Raw genomic sequence first — 27,471 nt, 5'->3', positions numbered from 1 at the left:
CCCGACATCCAGGCCCTCTTACAGTCTCTCTAAATTCCTCTTTCTGCTCTGTCTCTATTCCCCTCCAACCCAAGCTGGAACTGAGAACAATTATTCATTCCCACCTAACTCTGGTCAGGGAGGGTGATCTTGTATGTTAGGAAGTTCTTTCTACAGCCTACTCTCTTTCCTTCCTCTGCAGTGTCAGTCCAGTGCATTCCCATCTATGCTGGGGGTGGAGACAGCATTTTGACCCCCTGTAGACTTGGGGGTTCCCTGACTCCACCACTGGAAGTCACTAGTGGTCAGGGTCCTGCCCTACCTGGAGGGGTCGACTCAGGCTCCAAGGTTTTGTTCATTTTAGGGTTGTTTTTGTTTGACAGGTACCCTAGGAACTGAGGCGAGAAAACCTATTTTGGTCTTGATAACCAGAAGCTGCAAACTAAAAACCAAACCAAACGCCCTGCCACCATCAATAAGAACAAGAATAGGTGGTTCTCAGTGAGGACGGCCCCCAACTCACGGGAGAGTGGGGAAACCTTTCAGGTTGTCCCGGTGCCTGCAGGAGTGGGGGGAGGTTCTTTACTGGCCTAGAGTGTTTCCTGGGGCCTGGGATGAGAAACATTCAGCAGGACACAAGGCAGAGAGCACAATGGAGACTTACCATCTGCAAATACCGATAGCTCCCCTGGGGGAGAAACTACTGGTGGAACGGAATCCCTAAGTCCCGCTCTCGGCTTTGGAAGGCATTATGTATTTCATTTCTGGCTTTGGCAAAATGATTTCTAATGTTGTTTTTTCCACTTAATAGTCACATGACTTGGGTATAATTTACCTCACCTCTCTGGAGCTGCAGGGGCCTTACTGTAAATTGCTGATAATAACACCTACCTTGGAGGATAGTTGTGGGATTTTGAACTATTAGATGTGGGGTGCTTAGCACATGGTGGGCCTTTAAGAAATGGTACCTCTAGTGTTACCATCTCAGATGGCAGAGCCATCTCTGATGACTTTGGCATAGGCTGCTGTTACAGTGGGTCTTCCTCCCCTGAGCTGTCCTGACTTGACTTATAACCAGAAACCCAGCCTATAGCTGAGGGCAGCTAATACTACAGAGACTGAGCTGCCTTTATCTTCTCCTTGTCTTACCTTTTCCTCCCTTACTCTGAGGAATGAAGAAATAAATTTACAATTTTCTATTACTTTTGAATACTTTTAAATTTTGGGATTAGTCACTGAGTTTAAACTTAGTACCTGAGTTTAAAATAATAAAGCATATCCATATGCCTGTTCTTCTCAATTGAGGAGGAATGGGTATTCACTTATATTTGGCCTTCATGTAGTCAGAGAGACAGAATTCTTCCCCTTTGCTTTTTTCACTTTCCCCAAATGGCAGGAGCAATCATCACTTACAGCTCTTTATGTGTTCTTCAGTCATGCCTTTGAAGAATTTGCTTTTATCTTTCTTGCTCTCAGCCTGGAGGCTGTCTGTGGAGAGAGAACAGAATGAGATGGAGGGAGTCCAGAGAGGTTGAGCAAGGAACCCAGCACCAATCACACAGCAGGGCACTGATTTCAAATGCCTTGGATTTGTTTCTCATACTCTTAGTGGACCAAGAAGGTGTAAAACACTGAGAGATGCCCTTTCTGCTTCCCTGAAGTGGCTCTCCAGCCGAGCACTGTCCAGTAGAAATATACTCTGAACCACAAATAACATTTAAAATTTTCTAGTAGTCCCATTACAAAAAAGTAAAAAGAAACAGATACAATTAATTTTAATTATATTTTCTATTTAACCCATTATTATTATTATTTTTATTTTTGCAGTACGCGGGCCTCTCACCGTTGTGGCCTCTCCCGTTGCGGAGCACAGGCTCTGGACACGCAGGCCCAGCGGCCATGGCTCACGGGGCCCAGCCGCTCCGCAGCATGTGGGATCTTCCCGGACCGGGGCACGAACCCGCGTCCCCTGCATTGGCAGGCAGACTCTCAACAACTGCGCCACCAGGGAAGCCCTAACCCATTATTTTTAAGCTATTGCCCTTTCAACATATAAGAAATTATTGCTATATTTTACATTCTATTTTCATACTAAGTCTTGTGAAATCTGACGTGTTTCCTTCACTGACAGCACACTTGACTTTGGACTAGCCACATTTCAAATGCCCAAGTGCACGTATGGCTAGCAGCCACCATACTGGGCAGAGCAGATCTAGTCCCTTCCTAGTGAGGAGAACCGAGGAGAAAGGGCTGCGGGACAAAAGGTGCTTTTTGGCCTCACCCTTTAGCTTCAAAAGAAAGCCTGCTGTGGTACCAGCCACTCAGGAGCAGGGTGTGGTAAAGGGTGGTCTCACCCTCTTAAAGCCTGGATGGCAATCCCTCTCTCCTCCCCCTAAGAGAGGACTCGAGAGAAGAAAGCAGACGGAGCTGCTGATGAAAGAGCTTAGAGCCCTTCTACCCTGGTTCTCTCCAAGGAGGGAGCTTCATGCCCCACGTCTCCTGTCTCCCAGACATGGAGGGCTGTCGACTTCTGTGTACCCTGACGGAAATAGAGGCAGAGGACAAAAGACTTTGTGTGGTTGGAGGATGAGCCCAGAACATGGGGATGATGGTCCATGTCCAACCTGAATTTCCTGTAGGGATGCTGGACTAGGTGAAGAGCTGTAGGGTGGGACCCCTAGATAAGGGGCTTCTTCTGGGCCCCTGCACCTTTCTAGTGATCTGTAGCTCCAGGAGAGTATAGAACCAGCCCTGGGGAGAGGTGGAGGGAGACACGTGGGCATCTCCTCCGAGAGCAACAAGCCCAGCCATGGGGAACACTCAGCGACCCTCTTATGAGGGGTCCGCATACCTGGAGCCAGAGCAAACGCTGCCCTGGAGCGCTATGCCTACAGGGCCTTCAGGGTCCAGCCACCACACCCCTCCACCCTTGGGTTCCCAGGCCCAGTAATTCCCCAACAGGAGGCAACGACCCTCAGACTAGGAACTATAGAGATTGGACCAGTGTTCTGAGTAGACTCCCCAGCACCCACTCCACCCCCTGGGCTTTAATAGGGCCAGGTGGGAGTTTGGGGACTCTGTGTGTGTGTGTGTGTGTGTGTGTGTGTGTGTGTGTATAGGGAAGACAGAACAGACCACGTTCATCTCTACCACAAGGTGCGTCTTTGTAGCTCCCTCCTCCATGCCCAGCTCCAGCCTGTGCCGAAGTGAAAGGGTAGTGGATCCCTTCACTGAAATTCTAAACTGGAGCCAAACTATTTTATTTTATTTTTTATTTTTTGGATCTTAATTCCCCGACCAGAGACTGAACCCAGGCCAAGGCAGCAAAAGCCCAGAATCCTAACCATTAGGCAACCAGGGAACGCCAGAACCAAACTATTTTAAACTTGAAATGACTGTGAAATTGTTGGGCCAGATGAGATTACACCCAGTGGGATGGGAGAGCTGGACAAAGCAGAGCAGTTACTGGGGAAAAGAAGAGCTCAAAAAACAAAATTAAGAAAAAAACGCTGTGTCTGGCGAGCGGAGATTCTTAGCTGAATGAGTGGTGTTCTTGGGGACATTGTCCTGGTCCTTTTCCATAGGCACGTGGGAGGGGTGTATGGGGACGTGGGGGGCTCTTGTGATATTTCCTGGGAGAAAACTCCATCCAGCTGTCGCTACTCCTGGTTTAGACAAGCACAACCTTTGCAGTGAAGGGAGTCCTTACAAATACCCAGCGGGCTTCCTAGTTGCAAACCCAGACATGTTTTTGAAAAGTATCTGACCAAATATCTAAAGCCCAAGTCATCCACTTCTGTCTGATCTCAGTTTGCCTGCAAGGCTGGAAGAGGGACTTCCCCAGAATGTCATTGACCTTGAATCTGTTTTCTCTTCTTCTGTAGTCAGGAATAGATGGAGCTCCAGTGTGAACCAGAGAAGTAAAAGCGACTTGCTGGAGATCACACAGTTTCTGCCTCTTCTCTGGTCCACCAGACAACCGAGAACCAACTTCCTGACAGTCACTGTGCTAGGCAAGGGGACCTCTTGTGGCTTTCACAGGAGTAGGGAGGAAGCTAAGTGAAACATGATGAAGACAGAGTGCAAGAAATGCCTGAAAAGAAGCATAAGGATGCATGGAAAGTGCCCAGCAGAGAGCCTGGCATTGGAAAGGTCCTGTGATTACTATTGGCATGGATGAGTTACAGTCCCATTTCCTCCAGGAAAAGAATGGGAGAAGAATCCCCTAGAGGTAGGTGAGCCGAGACGGTGACAGCCTCTTCCTTACCTTTGAATTTCTTCAGGCTCTCTGTGAAGGAATCATGCCGTGACTTGGCTTCATTGAGTTTTTTTCTCCAGGTCCATTGAAACAGCGGTTGGGTTGAGAAAGCAAAATCCTTCACTCCTAGGAAGATATGGCTCAACTGGATGGTGAGATCAAAGGATGGGATGCAGGGGAGGAGGAGCTATGACAAAGAGATGGGGATGAGGTGACGGAGCCCTGAGGTTGGGGAAGGAAAACAGAAGATAGTGATCTGGGAGTCAGGAGCCAGGGCTGGGGATATGGGGTCAGGGTGAGGTGGGGCATAGTGGGATATGGAAATGCAGATGGGAGATGAAGCCAGAGAGAAGCAGAGAAGAAGGGGGCAGGGAGATGGCGTAGGGGACCCAGGGGCCATCTAGTTGAGCAAGGGGTCATGCAGGAGGTGCAAGAAAATAGGAGAATCTGTGATGAAGAAATAGGAACCTAAAGAAAACAGCTCTTCTCTTTAGTAACCAAACTATGGGCTAATATGCTCAGCTCAGGCCTTTGCTCTCTACAGCCTAAGTACCTGACTGCAGTTAGACAGAGTAGACAGGAATTTGGGAGGGAGGAATGTTGAGTGTGTTTGAATGCATGTTGAGCATTGTACGATGAATGAATCAGTAGGCAAAATGCACTTGGGGTGGCCCATCATACCTGCACAAGACAATTTTGATGTCCTAGAAGAGAAAGAGAAACGGCACGGCCTCAGCACTTGGCTGATTCACAGGAGCCAAGGAGGAAGTGCTGACCCTGCTGGGCATGGGGGTAGAACAGGTGGAGTGAGAACACCTCTCTCTTCCCACCCTCCATAAAGGGCTCCTCCAAGAAGCGTCCCATATGCCAGGAAAATGGTTAGACCGCGAGAGGAACTGAGTTGTTTGAAGATACGTTTATCTCTGAGACTAAACCAGAGACAGGAGCCGGGGGACAGGAGAAGGATTGGAATGGCTTTGCATGGTCTTTCTTGAAGGAAAGAAATGGATTTCTGAACTGGTGGGAGTGGGAGATGGATTTAGGAGGGATCTCAGCTTATTTTGTGCATCGACTAGACCTGCACTGTCCAATATGGCAGCCACCAGCCACATGTGGCTACTGAACACTTGAAATGTGGCCAGTATGATGAGGAACCAAATTGTATTGAAGTTTCACTAGTCCAAATTTAAATTAAAAACTGACGTAATGTAAAATATTTTTCCATTAAACACAACTATATCGATTTGGTCGGACTACATTTTACTTCACCCATTGAAAATGTGGTGTCTGAGTTGGGATCTGACAAACATATACCAGATTTCAAAGACTCAATTTTTAAAAAGGGGGAGGTTCATAAAATATTTCGTTAATACTTTAAAAATATTGGTTAACAGATTGAAATGATAATATTCTGGATATATATTTAAATAAAAATATTTTATTTAAATTAATTTTACCTGTTTCTTTTTATCTTTTTAATGTGGCTATGAGAAAAAAAGTTGACATTGCATATGTGGCTTGCAATATGCTTGTAAATTACACATGTGGCTCACATTGTATTTCTACTGCACAGCGCTGGGCTAGGGGAAGGAGGCGAGTGGGTAACTCTGGTATTCTGCCAGGTGGTCAGTGTTCTGACCTGTGACTGGGGATGGACTGCTACCTTTTTACAACTTGGCCCCCAAGGGACTCTCCTCACCTGGAGCAGCTGGCCCGGCGGCACACTGCCTGGCCTTCAGGCAATCCTTAAGCTTCCCAGGAGAGTTCAGCTGCGACTTGGTGGAAATGACATAGAATTTCTTCCACTTGGCGATCTCCTGACCCAACCAGTCGATCCGTGACAGGAGGAAGTTCTTCTCCTCCTGAAGCACCTTATGCAGCTCTCTGAATACTGTGATGATCTTTTTTTTTTCTGCGGTACGCAGGCCTCTCACTGTTGTGGCCTCTCCCGTTGCGGAGCACAGGCTCCGGACACGCAGGCTCAGCGGCCATGGCTCACGGGCCCAGCCACTCCGCGGCATGTGGGATCTTCCCGGACCAGGGCACAAACCCGTGTCCCCTGCATCAGCAGGCAGAATCTCAACCACTGCGCCACCAGGGAAGCCCTCTGCTGTTCTTACTGGTGGTTTCTTGTCTCTCTGGTGCCTGGTTATTTTCACTCGTGTGCTAAATATATTTGAAGAGGTATTTGCAGAAATATTTCAAAGCCTAGGATTATGTTAGCTTCTTCCCATAAGGATTTTCTTTTCTGTCATTGCAGTCTAGAGTCACCTTAAACAAGTTCAACACTTGATATTTTGGGGGCTTGGGACTCTATTTCTAGTTCCTTAAGCCTTTTAAGTCTGCCAAAGAAGCAGTTTGGAATCTCAGCAACCTGCAGGATCAACGAATGTCCCCAGACAGAGGCAACCCCAAGTTCTAGGCTCACCTCTACAGATTCCTTTCCTTTCCCAAACTTTGGCCCAACAATTCTTCACTGGCCCTTTGAATTTTTAAGATACCTTAAGAATATTTTATCCAGCTTTTAAGTTGTCTTCACATGGGAGAAGTCTGAATTACTCAGTCCACTAATGAGAGCAGAAACCCTTCTGATCCAGCCTCAGTTTTTTCAGTGGTTTGCTCTTCTCTGGATGTTAGCTTTCAGAAAATGTATTTTCCTCTTCTCTTCTATTCCCTTTAGTAGTAAAATCTATATGGACTTTTCTTCGGTGTGCTGTGCATGCGCACGTGCGCACGCACACACACACACGCACACATTGCCCCTTTACCCCCAGATAGAGCTGAAATAGAATCTTGCATCCTACACACCTAATGTTCCAGAAGAGCTGGAGTCACAGCAGTCCTCCTTCCCAGGCCTGTTTGTGCACATATTCAGGTTGGTGCCTCGAAAATGCAGGCACTCACGGGGTGGCTGTGAGAATTCTAGCTTCAGTGCAACACCAGCATAAGGAGTTGCCCTGTGGCATAAGGGTCCCTGATAGGTCTCAGTTTGCAGACCAGGATGTGACAAAGGAGATTGGAGCTGCAGCCAGCTCTAGAGGCAGAAAGAGAGCCAAAAAGAAAACACTGCACACTCCGCGGTGCTAATGATGCATTAAAAACCTGTAAGCCAGCTACGATTTCCACAGGCCTCATTTCTAAACAAAGCTTTTTCATTCCATTGGTTTGGGGTGAGCTGTTCCTAGAGCTCTTGCTAAATGGGTCAGTATAGGGGTGACTTGAAGGACTGAGGGTCCCGTAGGGAAAAAAGTTCCGAGGCTGGTTTTCTGAGGCTGCCTCAGTTGTAGGAAATCAAGTGTTAATCTTCCCAGAGTCACTTACAGTACTTGCTTTTGGTGACCACTCTCAGGGGTCTTTGGGACCCGCTTTTCAGTGCTCCGGGCTTCCGTTTCTCCACCTGCATAATAGAGATGGCTACTCGGCAAGAGGTCAGAGGCCCGCAGGACGGAAGTGGGGCACCCACGCCAGTACCCTGAAGTCCACAAGGTCAGGAAGGGCCAAGAGGAGGCGGCGCGGAGACTCAGACCACCGGCTGGTGATGGGGAGGAGGCAGTTGGGCGCTGGCTGCGGGCTCAGCTGCGGTCATCCGCTTAGTGAGGGGAGAGGCTGGACGGGCCGCCTCCCCCGGCAGGGGCTGGACCGGGAGTGCCGAGTGGGGCGGCTCGGGTGGCCGCTGGGAGCCGTTAGGGTTGCTGGGGCGAGGACCACTGGGTGAGCGCGCTCGGGAACGAGCTGGGCGCGCGCCCCCAGGCCGAAATGAGTGACAGCTCTTAAAGCAACCGATTTGGGCATGTCCTGATTATATTGCCCCAGTTGAGGTGGACTTTTTTTTTTTTTTAATCCCAAGCACATATTTTTGGGGTCTGAAGCTCACATATTGTTGGGCCCTCTTCAAGAAAAAGGACACAAAAATAGAAATATAAAATAAGGAACCAAAGTGAATATTTACTTAGAAAGAGAAAAACAAGGACGGCAAATTACAAATTTTAAAAAGCTGACAAATAAACATCAAAAAATCCAGAAAAAGGGCTTCCCTGGTGGTGCAGTGGTTGAGAGTCCGCCTGCCGATGCAGGGGACACGGGTTCGTGCCCCGGTCCGGGAAGATCCCACATGCCGCAGAGCGGCTGGGCCCGTGAGCCATGGCCGCTGAGCCTGCGCGTCCGGAGCCTGTGCTCCGCAGCGGGAGAGGCCACAACGGTGAGAGGCCCTCGTACCGCAAAAAAAAAACCAAAAAAACAAAACAAACAAGCAAAAAAATCCAGAAAAAATATTTTAAATTAACTGCTTGACTCCCCACTCTATTTTCCCTATACTTTTAGCTTTATGTTTTTTGTCTCCTTCTTCATTTGACAACAATTTTGTAATAAATTTTCTCTGGGGAGAATGACTCATTTGGTATTTCCTCTAGCGTGGTTAATTGTTTTTTAATTGAAAGTTTAGAAACGTTTATTTCTGTTTCACTATTATTATTGGTAATAATGTGCCAATTTTTAGTTTGTTAACTTTGGGGAAACTTCTGTTAAGAGTTTCTTCTGTGAGCTCTAAGATTTCAGGACATTTCAAATATTCTTGGGCACTGACTAATCTTAAATAACTCTTTAAATTGCTAAAGGTCATTGACCTGTTTATTGCTAATTCCTTGTTATAAAAGGGTATTATGAGTTCTAGATTATCTTTGTAGGTGCTGATATTTCACACCAAATCAACAGGAAAATTTTTTTAATGTAATGTGTTTATAGGTTTATTCTTTGCCAATTGATTAACAAAAAATCTAGGAGCCTATTCTTTACTTCTATTTAAGATTTATCTCTTCCCCTCAATTATTGATCTTGATTTGATCTGAAATTTTTTTCTTCCAATTCACTTTTTGATGTCAGAATAACCTCGATTGATTTCATGTAGAAATATGTTTTAAAATAATTTTATTTTGTCATGTATACATATTTGTATATGTTACATTGTTAAATATATTCCTGATGAGAGGAACTTCCATTTTGACTAGACCTTGATGAGACTAAATCCTACACTTAACAACTTTCTACATCTGGGGGTTGAAGGGATTTATTGGCTCCACTGTCCACAGACATCTGGTGCCTCGTATCACAGGACACGTTCTTTTCGTGACACATCCTCTGACCCTGCACTTTAGTCTCTGATGTCAGGTGGGTTGTCTCAGTGGGTGGTAGAAGTGTTCCTGGAAGCCACTTCTACACGGAAATACCCAGCAATAACTTATTAACTTATTAAGCAATAACTTATGAATCTTAGTAAACCCAAACAATGGAAGCCCAGCTTAATTTCTCCTTAGCTAGATCTCACCCCCAAAAGTCACTTGGTACAAGGGAAGACGTGACAGAGGAAAGTTGGAGTGGAAAGAGACAGAAATCTTACCTATGGTTAAAATATATTACTTTTGTAATTTTACAGAAGAGCATGGCCATGTAAACACATAGCTAGGGCCTATCCCAGGGTATTAGAAAGGGCCAGAACAAGTGAGGAGCTTCAGGGTCGATCTTCCTCTGTGTATCCTGCTACCACAGCAATATTGTCTCTGAAGTCTTCTCTCTGCTGGGGTCTCGCTTCTCTCTGCCCCTCACTCTCCACCTCACCTAATGTCACACTCTGCTCTTGCTAGCTCCTTTTCATTCTTCTCCCTGCCTCAGTGAGCTTGGAATTTCATAACTTCCCCTATTTCTCTAATACAGCTCCATCCTTTTGTTGAAAATAGGTGTGTCCAACCAAGTACTGATGGTAAGTCAGCCACTTGTACACTTTCCACTCAGGGTGGATTCAGCCCTTTCTGCAACCTCCACAACCAAAGCATCCATACAGGTCCATTTGGCTGTGCTTCTCAGGAGAAGCTGTTCTACAGGACTCAAAATAAGGACTCTATTAACCTGGTGAATGACTAATAGCCTCAGTACATTTCAGGCTGTACTTTCCTCCATGCCATTGGGTAGAATCCAGGAGGTCCCACCAAGAAAGTGTTACTTTCATTAGCAGCTCCTAAGGCTTCTGCTGAATTCTCCATGTCTCCTGAGTTTCAGATCTTGAGCTCCTGTTCCCCCCACCCCTACCTCTTTTTTCATAATCGTGGGGCAGATAAAGGTTCAATATTACATTTTGCGTTTTAAAATTCTTGGCTATTTCTGCCACAGGACATCTTTCACTGGCGAACTTTCTTCCTTGGTCCCTGCCTTCTGCTGCTCTGCAGGCTGTCTCTCCTGGGCTATACCCCTCTTCCTCTTACATAGTTTAAAGGCCCTTTCTCCTTTCTCCCTCCCTCCTCCTGGATCTGCATATTTCAGAGCTAACTTTCCACCACCAGGTATTCCTTGCTCTGAGGAATGTCAAGGCCAGATTTGAAACTATCATTTTTTAATGAAATGTCCCAGTGCCCTGAGTCATTCTCCCTCCCAGAGAGGTGAAAATAAGGTCCTGTCTTGGGAGACAACGCCGCCTACTGCCCACTGAGAGCTGCCACACACACAGCTGAAGGACGGTTTTTATTGCCTGTTCTGGGTAAGGTCACAAATAATCCAGGTAAGAATAATTTAGAATTGAAGTTGAGGTGGTGATGAGACATTCAAGGATGCACAGGAATTTAAACTTGGTAAGTACATCAAGACCATAGATAAGGATCTGGATGGTCCTGGGGCTCAGGGAGGTTACAGGACCTGCTTAAGGTTAACAGCTGCAAAGTGGTGGAGTGGAGATCTGAATCTGGCCCATCCACCTTCAAAGTCCATGTAGCTCCACCTCATTGTGCTAGGAGGGAGAGGATCTCTGGTATTGAATGGTAAGAGAGGTGATAGGGAACCCAACAGCCAGCAGAGATGAGAATTTCAAGGAAGGGACTGCTGATGATCTCATGTTTCAGAGTCATCAGTTTGGATGTGGGCTGAGAAAGCATCACTAGGATTTAGTTGGAGACTTGAAAGAGTGACTTAAGATGCCCAGCATTGGGCAAGGCATCAGAGGGTAAGCAAAGGTGGGAAGATATAGTCCCATCCCTCACGGAGCTAAGCATGAGCCAAAGTCAGGGAAGTTGGCAAAAAATGTAATGGTAATAAATTAGGAGGAGGTTCATAAAAGGGAGAGAGGTATATATAGACCTGCAAGTCCCTCTGACACCTTTGTGCAAATTAGAATAAGCCTCTCCCCTTCCTCAGGGCCAATTATGCTCTTGGCTGCAGAGGCCCACGACTTGGTAAGTAGACTGTGGGCTGGGTCCCAGTCCCGACTCATCCTCTCTCCTGGCTGCTCTTGTAACAGTGAACAACCTGCCCACTGTAAGTGGCGGCCCTGGAAGGATGATGACTGAGTAGTTAGGAAGGTTCATGCAGGAAGCTGGGACGTTGAGCTGGGCTTAAATTGATGTGAGAATTTAGAGCAGCTGCAAGAAGAGGTAGGAGGACTTCTCTGCTGGAAAGTGTCGAGCAGAGCCAGGAAAGAAGTGATGAAGGAGAGGGAAAAGATGCAAATCACTGGGCCCCTGGCTCCAATATTTTGAAGTAGACAAAATTAGGTAAAATCACTCATTCAAAAACTATCAATGGCCTGCTATATGCAAGGAGCTATGCTGAATAGGTTGTGAGGCAGGGGAATAATAATAACCCCTAACAATTGTGCATTGGTTTGTAATTTATAAAGAACCTCCATTCCCAGCTGTGACATTTGATCCACTTTCCTGGCAAGGAGGCTGTGGTCGTGGTTGTCTCAGACATTAAGCTCCAAATCTCAGAATTAGGATCATAATCCAGACCTTTGGGGTAGTTCAGAATTCCTTTCATTCTAACCACTGATTATTCTTCTTCTTTAAATGTAAGTAATTGTTTAACTAGATGATACCCTTACTTGGTTCCAGATTTAAAAGGTACAATGGGAACCTCCAACCCCAGTTCTCCAGCCATCCAGACATCTAATTTTAGTGCATTTTAATGTGTGTTTTCTTCATGTGAGAGAGACTGAGCATCTTTTCATATGCTTTAGAGACATTTTTTCCTATGAAGTGTCTGTTCATTTCCTCTGTCCAGTTTCATCCTTGGTAGTTAATTTTGTTTTTACTTTTGTAAGAGCTCTCTATGCATTAGGGGAATTAGCCTTTTGATTTTTTTTTTTTTTTTAGCCCTTTGATTTTGATGGTAGCTGTTAATATGTTTTCTTTTTACTCTTTCATTTGGTCATTTGTCTCTTGACATTGTTTTTTTTTTTTTTTTTTTTTTTTTTTTATTAGTTTCTGCTTTATAACAAAGTGAATCAGTCATACATATACATCTGTTCCCACATCCCCTCCCTCATGCATCTCCCTCCCTCCCACCCTCCCCATCCCACCCCTCCAGGCGGTCACAAAGCACCGAGCTTATCTCCCTGTGCTCTGCGGCTGCTTCCCACTATCTATCTACCTTACGTTTGGTAGTGTATATATTGACATTGTTTTTGTAGATTTTTCCCCCATGCAGATCTTTTAAAATATGATTGAATGTATCTGTCTATCCTTGTATGATGTCTATATTTGAATCATTCTCTTTTTTTCATTTTGTTTTGTTTTGTTTTCTTGGCCATGCTGCGCAGCTTGTGGGATCTTAGTTTCCCAACCAGGGATTGAATCCGGGGCCCTCGGCAATGAAAGCGTGACTCCTAACCACTGGATCGCCAGGGAAGTCCCTATATTTGAATCATTCTTAAATTGGTGTTAAGTACAGTGGGTTTTTGCCTTCAACTTGCTCAATAAGAAAGTAGGAAAATCAAGAAAAGTACTTAAATAACTATAAAAGAAATTACCATATGGTCAGTACTCTAAATTTCTTCATCTGTCTATCCAGAATCCAGATATCAATCTATCTGAAAATTCACCTTTCCATTTATTAAGGCTTTACTTAACTCCTTCTAAGGGCAAGGAAAGGTGTGAACAGATGACATTTTGTGGTGATGAGGCATGTGGGCTAAAATGACAGAGATCCAGATCTGAATCCCAACTCTCTGTTTACCCCTCTGTGGCCTTGGGCAGGTTACGTAATCTCTCCTCATTTTTGTTTCTCATATTATCTCATGAGATGTGACAAATGAGGAATGTGGAGGGGTCAAGGATTAGAGACTGATGAACAGTTGTGTTAGTGAGAAGCTTAGGGAGGGAGATGTAAGATGAGTCCGATGCCTAGATTTGTGATGTCAGGTGGTGAAGTCTGTTCTGACAAGGACCAGAGAATGGTCACTAGTGTGGGCAGCAAAAGTAAAGGTCATTGGATGTGATCATGTCAATGAGCTGAAAGGCCTCAGTGTTGATGGTCATCTACATTGTCCTTGAAATCACCCAAGATGGTGGCAGGACCTGGCTGGCTCACAATTCTCAATGGCTCATCCTCAGCGAATCAAGGGAATTGGCTCTGTGGAGGACAGCAAGGCAGAGGGAGAGCGTGGGCGACCAGAGCTCCACACACAGGGGCTTTTATCTGGCTCTGGGGACCTCACGCTTAGGAGGTGGTGTATGGAGTGAGGAAGGTGCTCACCCCACCCGTGACCCTGAGATTCGAGGGAGCCATCCCGTTTGGTAAAAAGGCCAAGGAACTATGACTATGGGATAAGTGAGTTTTTAATAGAAACCCTACAGCCGACAGTGGTCAAGTGGGATTAAGGAAGGATAGTATGGAGTGAGATTTGAACACGAATGTTGGACCTCTTAATAAAGCCTCAGCTGGCAACTCTCATTAGTGTTATCCCCTGTGGGACCCCAGTGTCGGTGCTGAAACCTGCCTGACTGGAGGGAAATTGGAAGACAGTGGCTGGGCACTTGGTATTCTGGTATCCTGAGCAGATGCCGTGGTTCTCTGATGCCTGGATCCCGAGGTACCTAAGCGGAGGCTCTGGGAGGTCTTCATTCTGTGCGTTGACTCTCACTTCGTGTCATACTTACATCAGAGGCACCAAGACTTTCCTCCTCCCCATATGCAAACAAGCCACACCTTTCACCAGCCAAAGTCCATCTCACCTTCCACCTCCCCTAGATCAGTCACACAGCCATGGGAAGATGGGCCTTGTCACCTCTCCCCCATGTTTACTAATGCGTGAGCATATATAATCGGCACAGTCTAAAAACCATTCACCTGCTGGCCATCTCTCCAGATTTGGAGCATGAGACCATGACCTGATGTCATGGCAGGAGAAGTTGAGGTAGGATACCAGGGGAGCTTTTCTGGAGGAGGACTAGGCAAGAGGCTTAGGGAATGAGTGTTGAATGCAGTGTTTAAGTGAAGTGGGGATGGGCGAGTAATTTCTTCTTTGGGTCTTCTTTGGAGATGGCTTGAAAGGAAGGGAAAAGGTCTCCAAACTGCTCTATGTCCTGTTCTCCTTCTCTTTCCCTTTCATTGCAGAATCTGTATAACCCTAAGAGGGATGCTTGTTGGGAGAATGAACAGCTGACAGAGATGTTGATGCAAATAGTCGGGTAGTAATTGACAGCAGTAGCCAAATTCTTAGAGTGTGACCGTGAGCCTGCAAGTATCACAGTGTGGTACTTGATAAACTCCTGCCAGCTTCTCTCAACTGAGGGTAAATCAGAGGAGACTTTCAACTTTTAAGTTTATGAATCTCTGGCTTCTGACCAGGATACTCTGGCCTTTTAACTTTGAGCTGTAAAAATATGCACAGAAAGCTCTGAAGAGGAAAACTGGTCTTCGAATCACTTGCTTCCTCCAGGTGTGTGAAAAGGAGTGATTTCAAGTTTAGTAAAGACAAGGAGACCAGAGGGTGTGTGTCAAAATTGATGATTGATTTCTGAAACTTGTTGCAGAATGGTGGTTTCTGTTGTCCGTGCTACAGCTCTATTGATGGAGAGCGGGCAGCTGCCTGCAGTTGGAGGGCTGAATCAGGTCCTCTGAGCTGCTCCAGGGCCGCCTCCTTCCAGCTGGGCCATCTTACCTGGACTGTCTAGGGTGGCAGGCTGTCCAAAGCTCCAGTGGGGAAGGAGGCCCTATAGATGGGAGGCTGGCAGTGTGAGGTGGCGGCCATGCTCCCTCTGCAGGAGGACAGCCGGGAAGAGGGCATCTGCCCCATCTGCCAGGAGTGCCTGAAGGAGGCGGTGCGCACTGACTGCAGACACCTCTTCTGTCGAGCGTGCCTGGCCCAGCACCTGGAGAAGGCCTCAGCCTCCGGGGTCCTCAGCTGTCCCCTCTGCCGGAAGCCCTGTTCCGAGGGGGTCCTGGGGGCCGGCTATACCTGTGACAGCCACCAGAAGAAGGTGTGCTGGTTCTGTGAGGAGAGCAGACGCCTTCTGTGTGTGGAATGCCGGGTGTCCCCTGAACACAAGTCTCACTGTGAACTGGCCATTGAAAATGCCATCAGCCACTACAATCTAAGGCGGGGTCATCACAGCCATCCCTCTGCCACCACCTCCCTGAGTTACTCCTTCCTACTCCCTGTCCTTGATGCCTGGAGTATCATAGAGGCTCGGTAACTGACACTTTTCTTTGTTTCTTCTGCTTTATCCTGTTTTGGACCCTTGTCTTCACTTTTCTGTGTTTATCTTGCTACTAATGTTAAAGTTTCAATGCATTAATAGGAGTCTAAGAGGAGATACGGTCACATGATGTCAGATTCCCAGGAAGCATGAGCTCCTCGCATTTTGCTCATCTGTAGCACAAAGGAGTTGGTCTAAAGAAAGCAAAACTCTTTTAGTACTAAGACTGTATGGTTCCCCTGTTTGATAGTACTAGAAAATTGGCTAGAAATGTAATCAGGTTTTACATTTAATCATTATCCTAATGATTAACCTGTAAATGCATTGAAACCTGAAAATTAGTACATGATTCTCTCCCTTCTTCATCTTTTCTTTCCTTCCTTTCTATAGTGATTATTTTTATCCTATTTTTAAAGTTTTTTATCATAAAACTAGTACATTCAGACAACACTGTAAGGTATAAAGTCAAAACTAAAAATCTTTCTTCCTGCTTTCCCCCATTCTCAGTCCCCAGAGGTAACCACTGTTAGATTTTTGTGTATCATTCTTCCAGAAAATTGTGTGTGTGTGTGTGTGAATGCAGTCTCTAAAACACACACACACACACACACACACATACACAGATTCTCTATATATTTTTCTGTAACTCGTTTTTATCATCTAAAAATACATCTTGGACATTATCCCATTCTCCCATCAGTACATCTAGATCTTATGAATTCTTTTCAACAACTGCATGGTATTCAATTCTATGAATGTACTATAAATTGGCAGATATTGAGCTATTTCCAGGTTATTGTTTTATTTTGAGGTCTCATGGAATATTGTAATGAGGATCCTTCAACATATATTTTGGAGGACTTAGAATATCCAAGCTGTATTTTGGTGAAAGAATAACTAACTTCCAAGTTTTGATCAATTTTTCCTATCACTATTTACTGAATAATCCATAGTTCCCCCACTGATTTGAATGCCAACTTCTTAATCTGTCATGGGTACGTATAGACTTGCACATTTTCTTGACTCTCCATTCTGTTCTATTCTTCTATCCATTCCTGCTTGTGTGTCAAACCATTTTAAGCACTGTACCTCTGCAATGTGTTTTAATGTCAGGTAGCTCTTAGAACCCTCACAATATTCTTATTTTTCAGAATTTTTGTGGATATTCAGATATATTTATTTTGCCAGTTAGCTTTAGCATTTTTTTCCCAACTATCCTCTACCCCCATCCCCAATTCAGTTAGTATTTGATTGGATTGACAATTGACATATTTTCACCATGGTGTCTTTCTATCCAATAATGAAGGATGAATTTCCAAGTCTTCTTTTAGATACTTGACTTTTTGAACATGTTATAATACAGAATGAGAAACTGGGGAGTCCAGATTGAGGGTGGCCATGGGAAGGTAGAGAAATAACTCAGAAAGCCAAAGAGGCAAAGTTCTCTGGTTCTAACATCATTCCCTCTAAGTGCAGGGTACCACAGGAGGGCAGGGAGAGCTCTCCCACCTGCTGATGGGCCAGTGAATAGATGGAAAAATCTATTCACTCACTCAGTGATTTATTCAGGTCTGTGCTTTGTATAGGATGTCATGCTAGTTATTGTAGGAAGTATAAATATGATTCATAATCTTTGTCCTCAAGTTTACCTTTAAATTATGACAGGAAAACTAAAATAAATAAATAAGAATATTTGTTCATTTAAGAAAGACTTAAGTTCCTGTAGTGTATTAGGAACTACTATACATGCTAGGAGTACAATGATGAACAAGTCAGATGCCATCCCTCCTGCCAGGGACTTTGCAGTTTAATAAGAAAGACAGACAAGAAATCAAACAAACTACAAGTCTCGTATGAGCTAAGAAGAAAACAAACAAGAGTCTGAGATGGAGAGTAATGGGTGACACATGTGGTTGGTGAGGGCCTCATTGAGGAGGTGGCACCAGTGCTGAGATCAGGAAAAAGAGAAGGTGGCCAATGTAAAGACTGGGCAGAAGGGAAGCACAGATCTGGGAGCCCCATATCTGGAAAAGCCTTGTTATATTTGAAGAGTTTATAATTAGAGTGTGAATTGCCAGGATTTACTGACAGATTAAAGTGGGGTGAGGGAATGAAGGGAATCAAAGATGACTTCATGAGTTTCTGATTTGAGAAACTGGATGAATGATGGAACGATAAGGACTGGGGAGAATAGGTTTGAATGAAACATCAAGTTTCATTTAGGACAAGTCAAGTCCAAGTTGAGACACATCAAAGTAGGATCTTAGTTAAGTGGCTGGCTTTGAAATCTGGATCTCCAAAGAGAGTCTGGGTTAGTATTCCCAGAACTTAGGACAGGGTTCCATCAGAATAAAGATAATATTTAAATCCAAGGGAATTGATACAATATCCTCAGGAGAGAGTCTAGAGAGAAAAGAAGTTCCAGGGCAAGGTCCTTAGAAAGGCCATCATTTAGATGTAAGGTGGAAGGGGACCCAGAGAAGGAGACTTAAAGCAAGCCACTAGCAAGCCAGGAGAAAAGCAAGGGGAGTGGTGTTCCAGATGCTAAGAGAGAAGAATCTGTTAAGAAGTGACAGTAGAGGGACTTCCCTGGTGGTCCAGTGGTTAAGAATCCGCCTTCCAATACAAGGAACGAGGGTTCGATCCCTGGTCAGGGAACTAAGATCCCACATGCTGAGGGACAACTAAGTCCGTGAGCTGCAACTACTGAGCCCACTGCAACGAAAGACACTACATCCTGCAAGGAAGATCCTGCGTGCCGCAACTAAGACCCGACGCAGCCAAATTAAAAAAAAAAAAAAAAAAAAAAAAAAGAAACAGCAATGGTGGAGTGCATTGAATGATGCTGAGCCATCCAGTAAGATGGGCAGCAGAGAAGTGGATGCTGGGCTGGGAGGAGGCACACTTCTTCGATTGTAACAGTGGGGGACAAAAGAAGGCCTCTGCAAGGGGAGGGAGTCTTGCAGTTTGGGAGAGGACCCAAGTGTTCCGGTATATTTCCTCAATAATATGTGAGGGAAGAACATCAGCAGTGTGGGTAGAGGTGGAGGTGTGAGAGGTTTGAAAAGAGAGGAGAAGCTGCGGTAGAGTTTGGAAAAGTGAACCTACGAGAGAAACTGAGTGGAACTGGCAGGCAGCATAGAGCACCAGCTTGAGTTTTGAAACTAGGGATTTAGTGAGTTTCATGAGGCTGCCTGAGGACAGCCAAAGTCTGGGGAGTTGAAGGTATTTTCCAAGGACTGATTACAGTGGGAGACCCTGAGTGTGTTTGTAGATGTTGACAGCATAGCTTTGAAATAAAGATTTCTTACAATTTCTCACCATGCCTCTATTCCTTTGAATTAAATTTTGTAAATTAAATATTTTAAATTGTAAATATTGTAAATTGCGTCCTTTTTAAAGGAATTATGTATTGCCTGACTGCACTCCAGAAGACTGAAAAATTTGCAATGTCTTTTTTGTACACCTGTTTCCTTACTGCCCAACTCATGTTGTCGTCAATCAGTTTTTTCAATGTGCTTTGCTGGTTTTCCAAGTGTGTGACAATGATTGAAGTTGTTTTACTTTGCTTGGTTATGAATGCTGGCGGTGAGGTTTCTCTCCACATGGAGACTCACTGTCTACATTTCCCCTTAGAAGCAGGGCATAAATTCTACATGAGTGCATCAGAGTAGTTTATCTTTTGGATAATAAGCTATACTAATTATGTTTAACTTTCATTTTTCCTATTCCGATATTTCTTTTCTTTTTATTTCATTTTTGGGGCAAAAACTCTAAGAATTTGTACTTGAATCAGTTCTATTCTTTTTAAGAAATAAAATCTCCATGTCTTACTCAGAAATTTATCTAGTATGATGATAGATAGATATTAGGTCTATGTCATTTTTAAAGATTAAGTAATTCCTGGCTTATTTGGAATTTAATATACTGTGTTGTGTGAAGGATGACTCCTTTATCAAACAATAAAGTTATTTTTTCTTTATTCTGGTATACAGTTGTCCCTCAGACATTTCTGTCAGTCCTTTTCACATCTATATGTTCCTTCTGGTTTGACATAAATTAAATTCTTATAATAGTGGCATTTATTTTACTCTAGTCCATTGATTATTTTTTCTGTTCTAAAGTTATTGCATAGTTTTGATAATTATTGCTTTATGTTTTATTTTTAAATTTAGTAGCATCTTTGTCAAATAATAATTTTTTGTAACCTGATGGTCTTGCTGACTGTCTTTTCAGAAGGATTTTCTTTTTTCTAAATTTAATTTAATTTAATTTAATTGGCTCTGCCGGGTATTACTTGCAGCACGCGGGGTCTTTGTTGCTGCATGCAGGATCTTTGTTGTGGCATGTGGGATCTTTACTTGCGGCATGCAGGCTCTTAGTTGCGGCATGCAGAATCTAGTTCCCTGACCAGGGATCGAACCCAGGCCCGCTGCATTAGGGATGAGGAGTCTTAACCACCAGACCACCAGGGAAGTCTCCAGAAGGATTTTCTTATATAATGTTTCTAAGTTTTATGGAGAATCCCTGAAATTTTAATTGGCATTGCATTAAATTTGTTGATTACATTAAGAATTATGACTTTTGTGAGCCTACTTGGCCTTCTTGACCAATAGCAGGATATATCACTAAGCATATTCCTTTATGTTTCTGAATTAAATGTTACATTTCTTTATTTAAATCTCATATTGAGAGTAGCTATATATTTTTATAAGGATCACTTTTTTGACAATTGGTACTGGTAGATTCAAATGAGAGTCTTTGCTGAGTTCATATACCCTTTAACTTAATTTCTTGACATTTTCTAGATGCACGATCATGTGGACAGTGTCAGGTTAGTCATCAACACCGTTTTTCCTCATAAAATATAATGGGTGATATCATTCTTATCCATATTTGGGGGCACTTTTTGTTCTGTAAGGAGCATGTCTTTTGAAAGTTGGCCTTTTTGTGTGTGTGTGTGACTGTATCGGGGGAAAGGTACCTTTTTGCCTGTTAACCACTTTTTCTTTGATGCGTTTTGTAAGCCTTTTTTTTTAAAATTTAATTAATTAATTTATTTATTGGCTGCTTTGGGTCTTCATTGCTGTGCGTGGGCTTTCTCTAGTTGCAGCCAGCGGGAGCTACTCTTCGTTGTGGTGCACGGGCTTCTCATTACGGTGGATTCTCTTTGCTGCAGAGCACGGGCTGTAGGCGTGGGCTTCAGTAGTTGTGGCTCGCGGGTTCTAGAGCGCAGGCTCAGTAGTTGTGGCGCACGGGCTTAGCTGCTCTGTGGCATGTGGGATCTTCCCCAACCGGGGATCGTACCTGTGTCCCCTGCATTGGCAGGTGGATTCTTAATCACTGCACCACAAGGGAAGTCCTAGTAAGCCATTTGAGAAGGATTTTAAATGTTGCTATGTTCTCATGTTTCCTCACTACTTAATGTCTTATTTGGTCAATTTTTTTACTGTGAAATTACATTTTATCTGATATCTGATAGGATCACAGACTTTAAAAAATATTTATCAAGACAAAACAGGTCTTGCACTATTCCCTATATTTCAATTTGTCTTTTTTTTCCCCTGAGGAATATTTTGGGAAGATAAAAGTTTGTAGAATTTTGCTTTCTAATTCTAATGAGTACCTTATTTACACAAATATTACCTTAATGCAAAAATGGATGAATAAATATTTTTTGAAAAACGAGGGACTTTACCTTACTCATTTTGAATATTTTAAATGATAGATCTGAATTATTCTCATTTTTTCATGCATTATCTTTATTGCTGTTATCTTTGCTTCCTTTTTTCATTTACACAATCTTCGTAGTTGACTTTAAACTCTTCATTAAATTTTAAACTACTCCAGAAGACAGGACTCTGACATTTTGAACTGGATCTTAAGAACAGACCTGACTTTGACAAGCAGCAATAGATAGCATTCCTGGCAGAAGGAAGTAAAAGAAAAGCCATGAAGAGGCATGGCTGTGTGGGGTGTGTCCAGGAAACCGCAAGCAGCTCTGTTTGGCTAGTGTGGAGAACAGGGAGGGAGTAGAGAGAAGTAACACAGGAAATGTAAATTGGGTTACAGAGGGCCTTGGATATTGGGTTAAGGAGTTTGGGCTTATCTTTGATAATAAGAAACCCTTTTGAAGACAGTAGTAGCACAGGTAAAAACTAAAATATGACTGAGGTTTCAAGCTGGATGACAGAAGGGTGGGTCCAAGGACAGAAATATGGCGGTCAAGAGTAGTGAATTGTGGAAGAGGGTGGGGAAGAGGAAGATAAGTTTGATTACTCCAAACTGAGTTTGAGCTGTCAATAGGGCAGTAGGAGATACTTAAGTCTCAGCTGGAAACATGGGATTGACTGTTAGGACAAAGAGCTTTTGGGAATTATGATAAAATCTGAAGCCTGAAATTAAGGACATCATTTAGAGAAAGAAGAGGATTAAAGAAACAACCTCAGGAAGGTCAAGGAAGGATGGGGGTGGGAGGTCGGGAGAGTGGGGTGGGTAGAATCACATCCAAGAAAAGGAGGCCTGAGAAGAAGGCACCTCTGGGTTTCCTTCCTGGGGATCACTGTGACCTTGGATAGAGCAGTTCCAAAAGAATGATGAGAAGCAAAAGCAGTTGCTGAGGAGCCAAGGGGCCACGAGGACGTGAAGACAGCAAGAACCAACTACTTCAAGAAATGTAGTTGTGAGAACAGAGAGAGTAGATGGAAGGGGTAGCAAGGTGAAGGTTGCTTGTTTGTTTGAGCTTTCTGAGACCTGAACTTTCGTGCTCACACAGACGATTCCCCACCGCACTTCAGCCTCCGCCTTCACCGTTGAGGCCCCTGAGTGAAATCCAAGATGCCCATTTACTTCCTCCCCCTCCTCCTACGACTGTTTTATTCCTTGTCTGCTAGGAAATGCCTGCAGGTAACACCAGTGACATGAAACATTTTATAATAATTTCCTAGTGACATCATTGTCTCCTCTATTTACTGTTTGTTTGCTTGAATGTCCTCGCTGAAGTCTCACCCACAGCCCCTTGACCTTGGTTTCACCCTCTGAATCTCAGGACCAGAAAAAACTTTCACAGTCATCTCGTCCACCCCCAGCCTTACCTGTACATCTCCAGTGATGTAGGACTCTTCTTTTCCAAAAGCAATACATTTTAAGAGTTTATAAGAGAAAAGGAGGCAAAATGACAAAAAGAAGAAATATTCCCCATAAACAGCCAACAACAACAACAAAATCCACTCCCCCCAATTTTTTTTGACCTGAGCTGAGAAGGATTTACTTAATGAAACACACACTCTTCAGTTAATAGCACACTCTTATCTTTAGTCCACAAATCCTGTTCATGTTTTGTTTGTTCCATTTAATCATCATTCCTCCCTCTTCCATGGACAACCACTTAAAGTGTTTGTTGTATTTTTATTTGTAGACAGTTTGGTAAAACACACATTGCTGCACTGTGTGCTTGTACATTGAATTAACAAAATTATATGATGGGCTTCGTGCTATTTCTTGCTTTTCACTCTACCATGTTTTTGAGATCAGTCCATGTTTTGTGGGTCACATAGTCCATTTTTTTCTGACACATGCACTGTGTTCCATAGCGGGCACCTGCCATATTTTACCCATCCATTTCCCAGGAATGGACTTTATGTGATTCCAATTCTCTGTTACCACAACCAATGCTGTAGTGTACATGTTCTCTTAGAACCTAGGAATTCTCTGGGATTTTTACTCAGAAACAGGATCATTGGATCACAGAGGAAATCACACCTAGGTGGCCGGAACCGTTGCCATAATGGCTGTGCCAGTGCATATCTCACCAGCCCACAGTGTGGTCCTTATAACCACACACATCCCACCTCCCCCAGGTGTTATCCAGTTGTCTAATTTTTATTACTCTGATGGGGGTCAAATAATGTTTCATTGTATTAATTTCCATTTCTGTAATCACGGGTGAGTTTGGGCATCCCCTCGTCTGTGAATTAACTGTTCATATTCTTTGCCAATTTTTCTCTTGGGTTCCTGTCTTCTTATTGATGTCTAGGCTTTCCTTTTATTTATTTATTTATTTATTTATTTATTTATTTAGGCCGCGTCTCACGGCTTGAGGGATCTCAGTTCCCCAACCAGAGATTGAAATGGTCCATGGCAGTGAAAACGCTGAGTCCTAACCACTGGACCACCGGGGAATTCCCTAGGCTTTCCTTTTATATTCTATATATAAGTCTCTTGTTGGTTTTAGACATTGCAGATATTATCTCTTAGTCTGTCATTTGTCTGTTAGGTTTGTCCATAGAATTGTCATTGAACAGAGATATTTAATTTTGAGATAATCAAATTAAATCATTCTCTCATGGTTTGTGCTTTTGGAGGTTTATTTAAGACATTTTTCCCTACCCCCAGGTCACAGATTTATTCTTTAACATTATTTTCTATTAACTTTATAGTTTTCCTTTCACACTGTCTTTAATCCAGCTAGAGTCTGCCTTCACATATGGTTCTGGATAGGGATCTGGCTTTATTTTTCCCTGTTGTTGTAAGCCAGTTTTCTCAACACTGCCTCCTACAGATTTTGTCCCTTCTCTTAGTGATCTGTGTATTGCTTTTTATTTTTATTTTATTTTATTTTCTCCCTGTTTTATTGAGTTATAATTGACATACAGTAGTATGTAAGTTTAAGGTGTACAGCATAATGATTTGACTTACATACATAATGAAACGATTATTACAATAAGTTTAATGAACACCCATTATCTCATATAGATAAGAAATTAAACAAATAGAAAAAAATTTTTATTGTGATGAGAACTCAAGATTTACTCTCTTACCAACTTTCATATATAACATACAGCAGTGGGAATTATATTTATCATGTTGTACATTACTTATTTATCTTATAACTGGAAGTTTGTATCTTGTGACTGCCTTTATCCAATTCCCCGTCCTCCCACTCCTCGCCTCTGGTAACCACAAATCTGATCTCTTTTTCTGTTTGTTCGTTTGTTTGTTTTGGAAGCATAATTGACCTGCAATATTATGAGAGTTCCTCTTACACAACGTAGTGATTTAATATTTCTATACCTTTCAAAATGATCACCACGATAAGTTTACTTACAATATGTCACTACACAAAGATATTACACAGTTTTTGACTGTATTCTCCACATTGCACATTTCGGACCTGTGACTCGTTTCTTTTTACTTTTTTTTTCTTTTTTAATTCTTTTGTAAACATGGGTCTGTCCCTGAGCTCTCTCTTCTTCCATTTTCTATTTGTCCTTGTCCCAGTACCACACTGTTTTATTACTATGGCTTTGTACACCCTTTTATGTGGTACGCAAATATATTTCGTAACTAAGGTAACAAGGGTTACAAGAAGAACGTTTCCATACTCTTTTGCTGACACCCCCCACCCTGCGCCTTTCTTCCATTTTGATTCATTAAAGGGCTTATTTTGATATCAGTATCAGCTTTGTTTATATTTGCTTCCTACATAGTTTACCCAAAATCTGAAAATAAATGTTTTAGAAACTGAAATGATTCATTATATCCTTAGATTCCAGGACACCGTGACCCATCCAGACACTGATATAAGATTTAGAGAGAGGTTCCATGCCTTCTTGGGCTGTGGGTTTGTTCTAATAGAGAGTTCTTGCCCATCCCAGCCAGGGTAGGGGAGTGGTACCAGAGGTTTTTCACCTACTCTGTAAGTCAGTCCTCTCTAGATTGGCTTCACTTGTTGATGAGAAGTAGTGAGGGTTGCCAGTGATCAGCACATAACTTATAGATGTCGGGAAAAAAACACCCTGAAGTCAAGTAGAAAAGGTTCTTCTACTATCTGTTATTTTTATGTAGTTAAGTCTTTTTTAAAATTACCTATTGCTTTTTGCCATCATTATCCATTAAATAAACTCTTGTGTTCCTTACCCCAAGCTGCCTCTTTTTAGGCAAAATTTTACTTTAGCCTCATCCTGGGATCAGGACACCCCCTCCCCGCCGTGTGCTCCACGGGCACCACCCTCACCCCCAGTCTGACCAGCAGCAAGTGTGTCTGTCTCTCTAGGAACGACTCAACCGCAGGATCAGGAAGCTCAGAAAGGACATCTGTGAACTCCAGCTGCTCAGGGCTCAGGAGGAGGAGAGACTGCAGGCTATGCAGGTGGGCTTCGCATAGTCCCAGGAAGGACTCCGGTCTGATTATCCGTCTGTCTGGAGCAGCCTGCTGTAGGGGGAGGGCCTGGAGGCTGGAAGCACAAGTGCTGGGCTCGGCCTCGGGGTTTGCTGGCTGACTGACCTGGGATAAGTCAAGCCCTCTGACCTTCATGTGGTTTATATGTTCAGTGAAAGCCAGTCCTGCTCCACCTGGTTCTCGGTGAAGATCAAAGGAGACAAGCAGCCCATCAACTGAAAACTACTCCACAAACCATAGGTCTCTTTCTCTGTCTCTGACCATCTACCTTTTTGTTGCTTGCTCACTTCGATGTGGGGTCTCTCCTCACCCTATGACGTGAAGGGGGTTAAAAGTCAGTGGAAGGATATAGCCGAGTGGGATGTGTGTGTGTGTGTGTGTGTGTGTGTGTGTGAGAGAGAGACATGGCATCTGTGGATGTTCACAAGGGTGTGAGGTGGGGGGGAGGTGTCCCTTCATTTTTGAGGGACACAGCTACCCCTGTAATACCCATGACATGCAGAGGCAACACCATGAGGGGAGGAGGACCGAGAAATCAGCATTCTTGCTCAGAACATTCAGAGACTGAAGGTCCAGAGGGAGCCATCTGACACTGAATCTTAGGGAGCCCCTTTTCTGGAGTTTCAGGCAGACTGTAGGACCCACAGGATGGAGGCTGAACTGGAGCGTCAACACCGAGCTGGGAGACAGCTGGATGCCCTCCCTCAGCAGCGGCCAGGCCGGCTGGAGGACATGCCAGCAGAGGTGTCCAGAATCCCTGGCATCTCCAGGGCAATGATTCAACTCAGCAGCCTGGTCACTGAACTGGAGGGGATGGCTAAGAAACTGGATGCCAGCCTGCTGAAGGTGCACACCCTGAGGTGCCTCCCGAAGCCTGGGATTCTCCCCAAATAGTGGGCAGCCTACCTGTAGCATCCCTCTGGGAGGTGTAAGAAGGAGAGTCTTCTCTGTGACACGTGGTGGTGGCTTGTCCAAGGCTGCACAATGCTGCTGCAGCAGAGGTGGGTACACAGAAGGGGTGCTACACTCTCCAGTTCTCAAGGTGACAGCCCAGAGTGCCATCCACTAGTTGGTTGGGGAGGGAATTGGAGAGGACAGGAACCTGAGAACTGGTTGTGACTCTCACTCTCTTTCTCTCTCCTAGGACGCCAGTGACCTATTGAACAGGTATGAGCCGTCCCATCTCCCTTCCCATATGTGCTTACACAGCACAAACCCACACAAACATAGATGTGTGTATGGGCTTTCTCACGGTCAAGGAGCTCCACTGCTCCATTAACTTGCATCTTCAGGCTACATGTAAAGTGGAAGATTGAACAGAATATACTGAAGGATTTCTTTGTTTCTAGGAGTGCTCCAGAGCAGTTAGAGGCTATTTATCCCAAGTTAGAGAAAAGAATCAATGAATCACTTAACCAGCCATCCTCAGCAGCTCTGACCAGTTCATTCCTGGACCAACTCGTCTCAGACTCACCTCAGCCTCCTGGCTCTCCTTCCCCCAACCTGTCCAGGCTCCCACTAGGTCTGCCCAGTGCACCCTCAGGTCTGCCACCTCCTGAACATGCCGCAGCCATGATCAGATGCCTGACCCTCTGATA

General features: G+C 44.1%; 2 protein-coding genes across 2 annotated transcripts; one reads left to right on the top strand and one right to left on the bottom strand.

The window, feature by feature from the left end:
• Positions 1 to 203: 203 nt before the first annotated feature.
• Positions 204 to 11,002, bottom strand: LOC307058983 (E3 ubiquitin-protein ligase TRIM31-like; the record flags this gene model as incomplete). The annotated part of the gene is given in 9 exon segments (XM_079712673.1): positions 204 to 208; positions 302 to 367; positions 1,393 to 1,467; positions 4,247 to 4,310; positions 4,312 to 4,363; positions 4,919 to 4,941; positions 5,937 to 5,958; positions 5,960 to 6,149; positions 10,975 to 11,002. Coding segments are annotated over 9 exon segments (525 nt in total).
• Positions 11,003 to 15,243: 4,241 nt separating this feature from the next.
• Positions 15,244 to 27,152, top strand: TRIM40 (tripartite motif containing 40; the record flags this gene model as incomplete). Its single annotated transcript, XM_079713253.1, has 4 exons — positions 15,244 to 15,588; positions 25,748 to 25,843; positions 26,495 to 26,719; positions 27,018 to 27,152. The coding sequence occupies 4 exons, from the start codon at positions 15,244 to 15,246 to the stop codon at positions 27,150 to 27,152; spliced, it is 801 nt and encodes a 266-aa protein (XP_079569379.1).
• Between the last annotated feature and the right edge of the window lie 319 nt (positions 27,153 to 27,471).

This window comes from Hyperoodon ampullatus (genome assembly GCF_949752795.1).
Source record: "Hyperoodon ampullatus genome assembly, chromosome: 10".
Taxonomy (NCBI): domain Eukaryota; kingdom Metazoa; phylum Chordata; class Mammalia; order Artiodactyla; family Ziphiidae; genus Hyperoodon; species Hyperoodon ampullatus.
The sequence above is the reverse complement of the archived record's forward strand: the minus strand, read 5'-3'. Positions and strand labels throughout refer to the sequence as shown.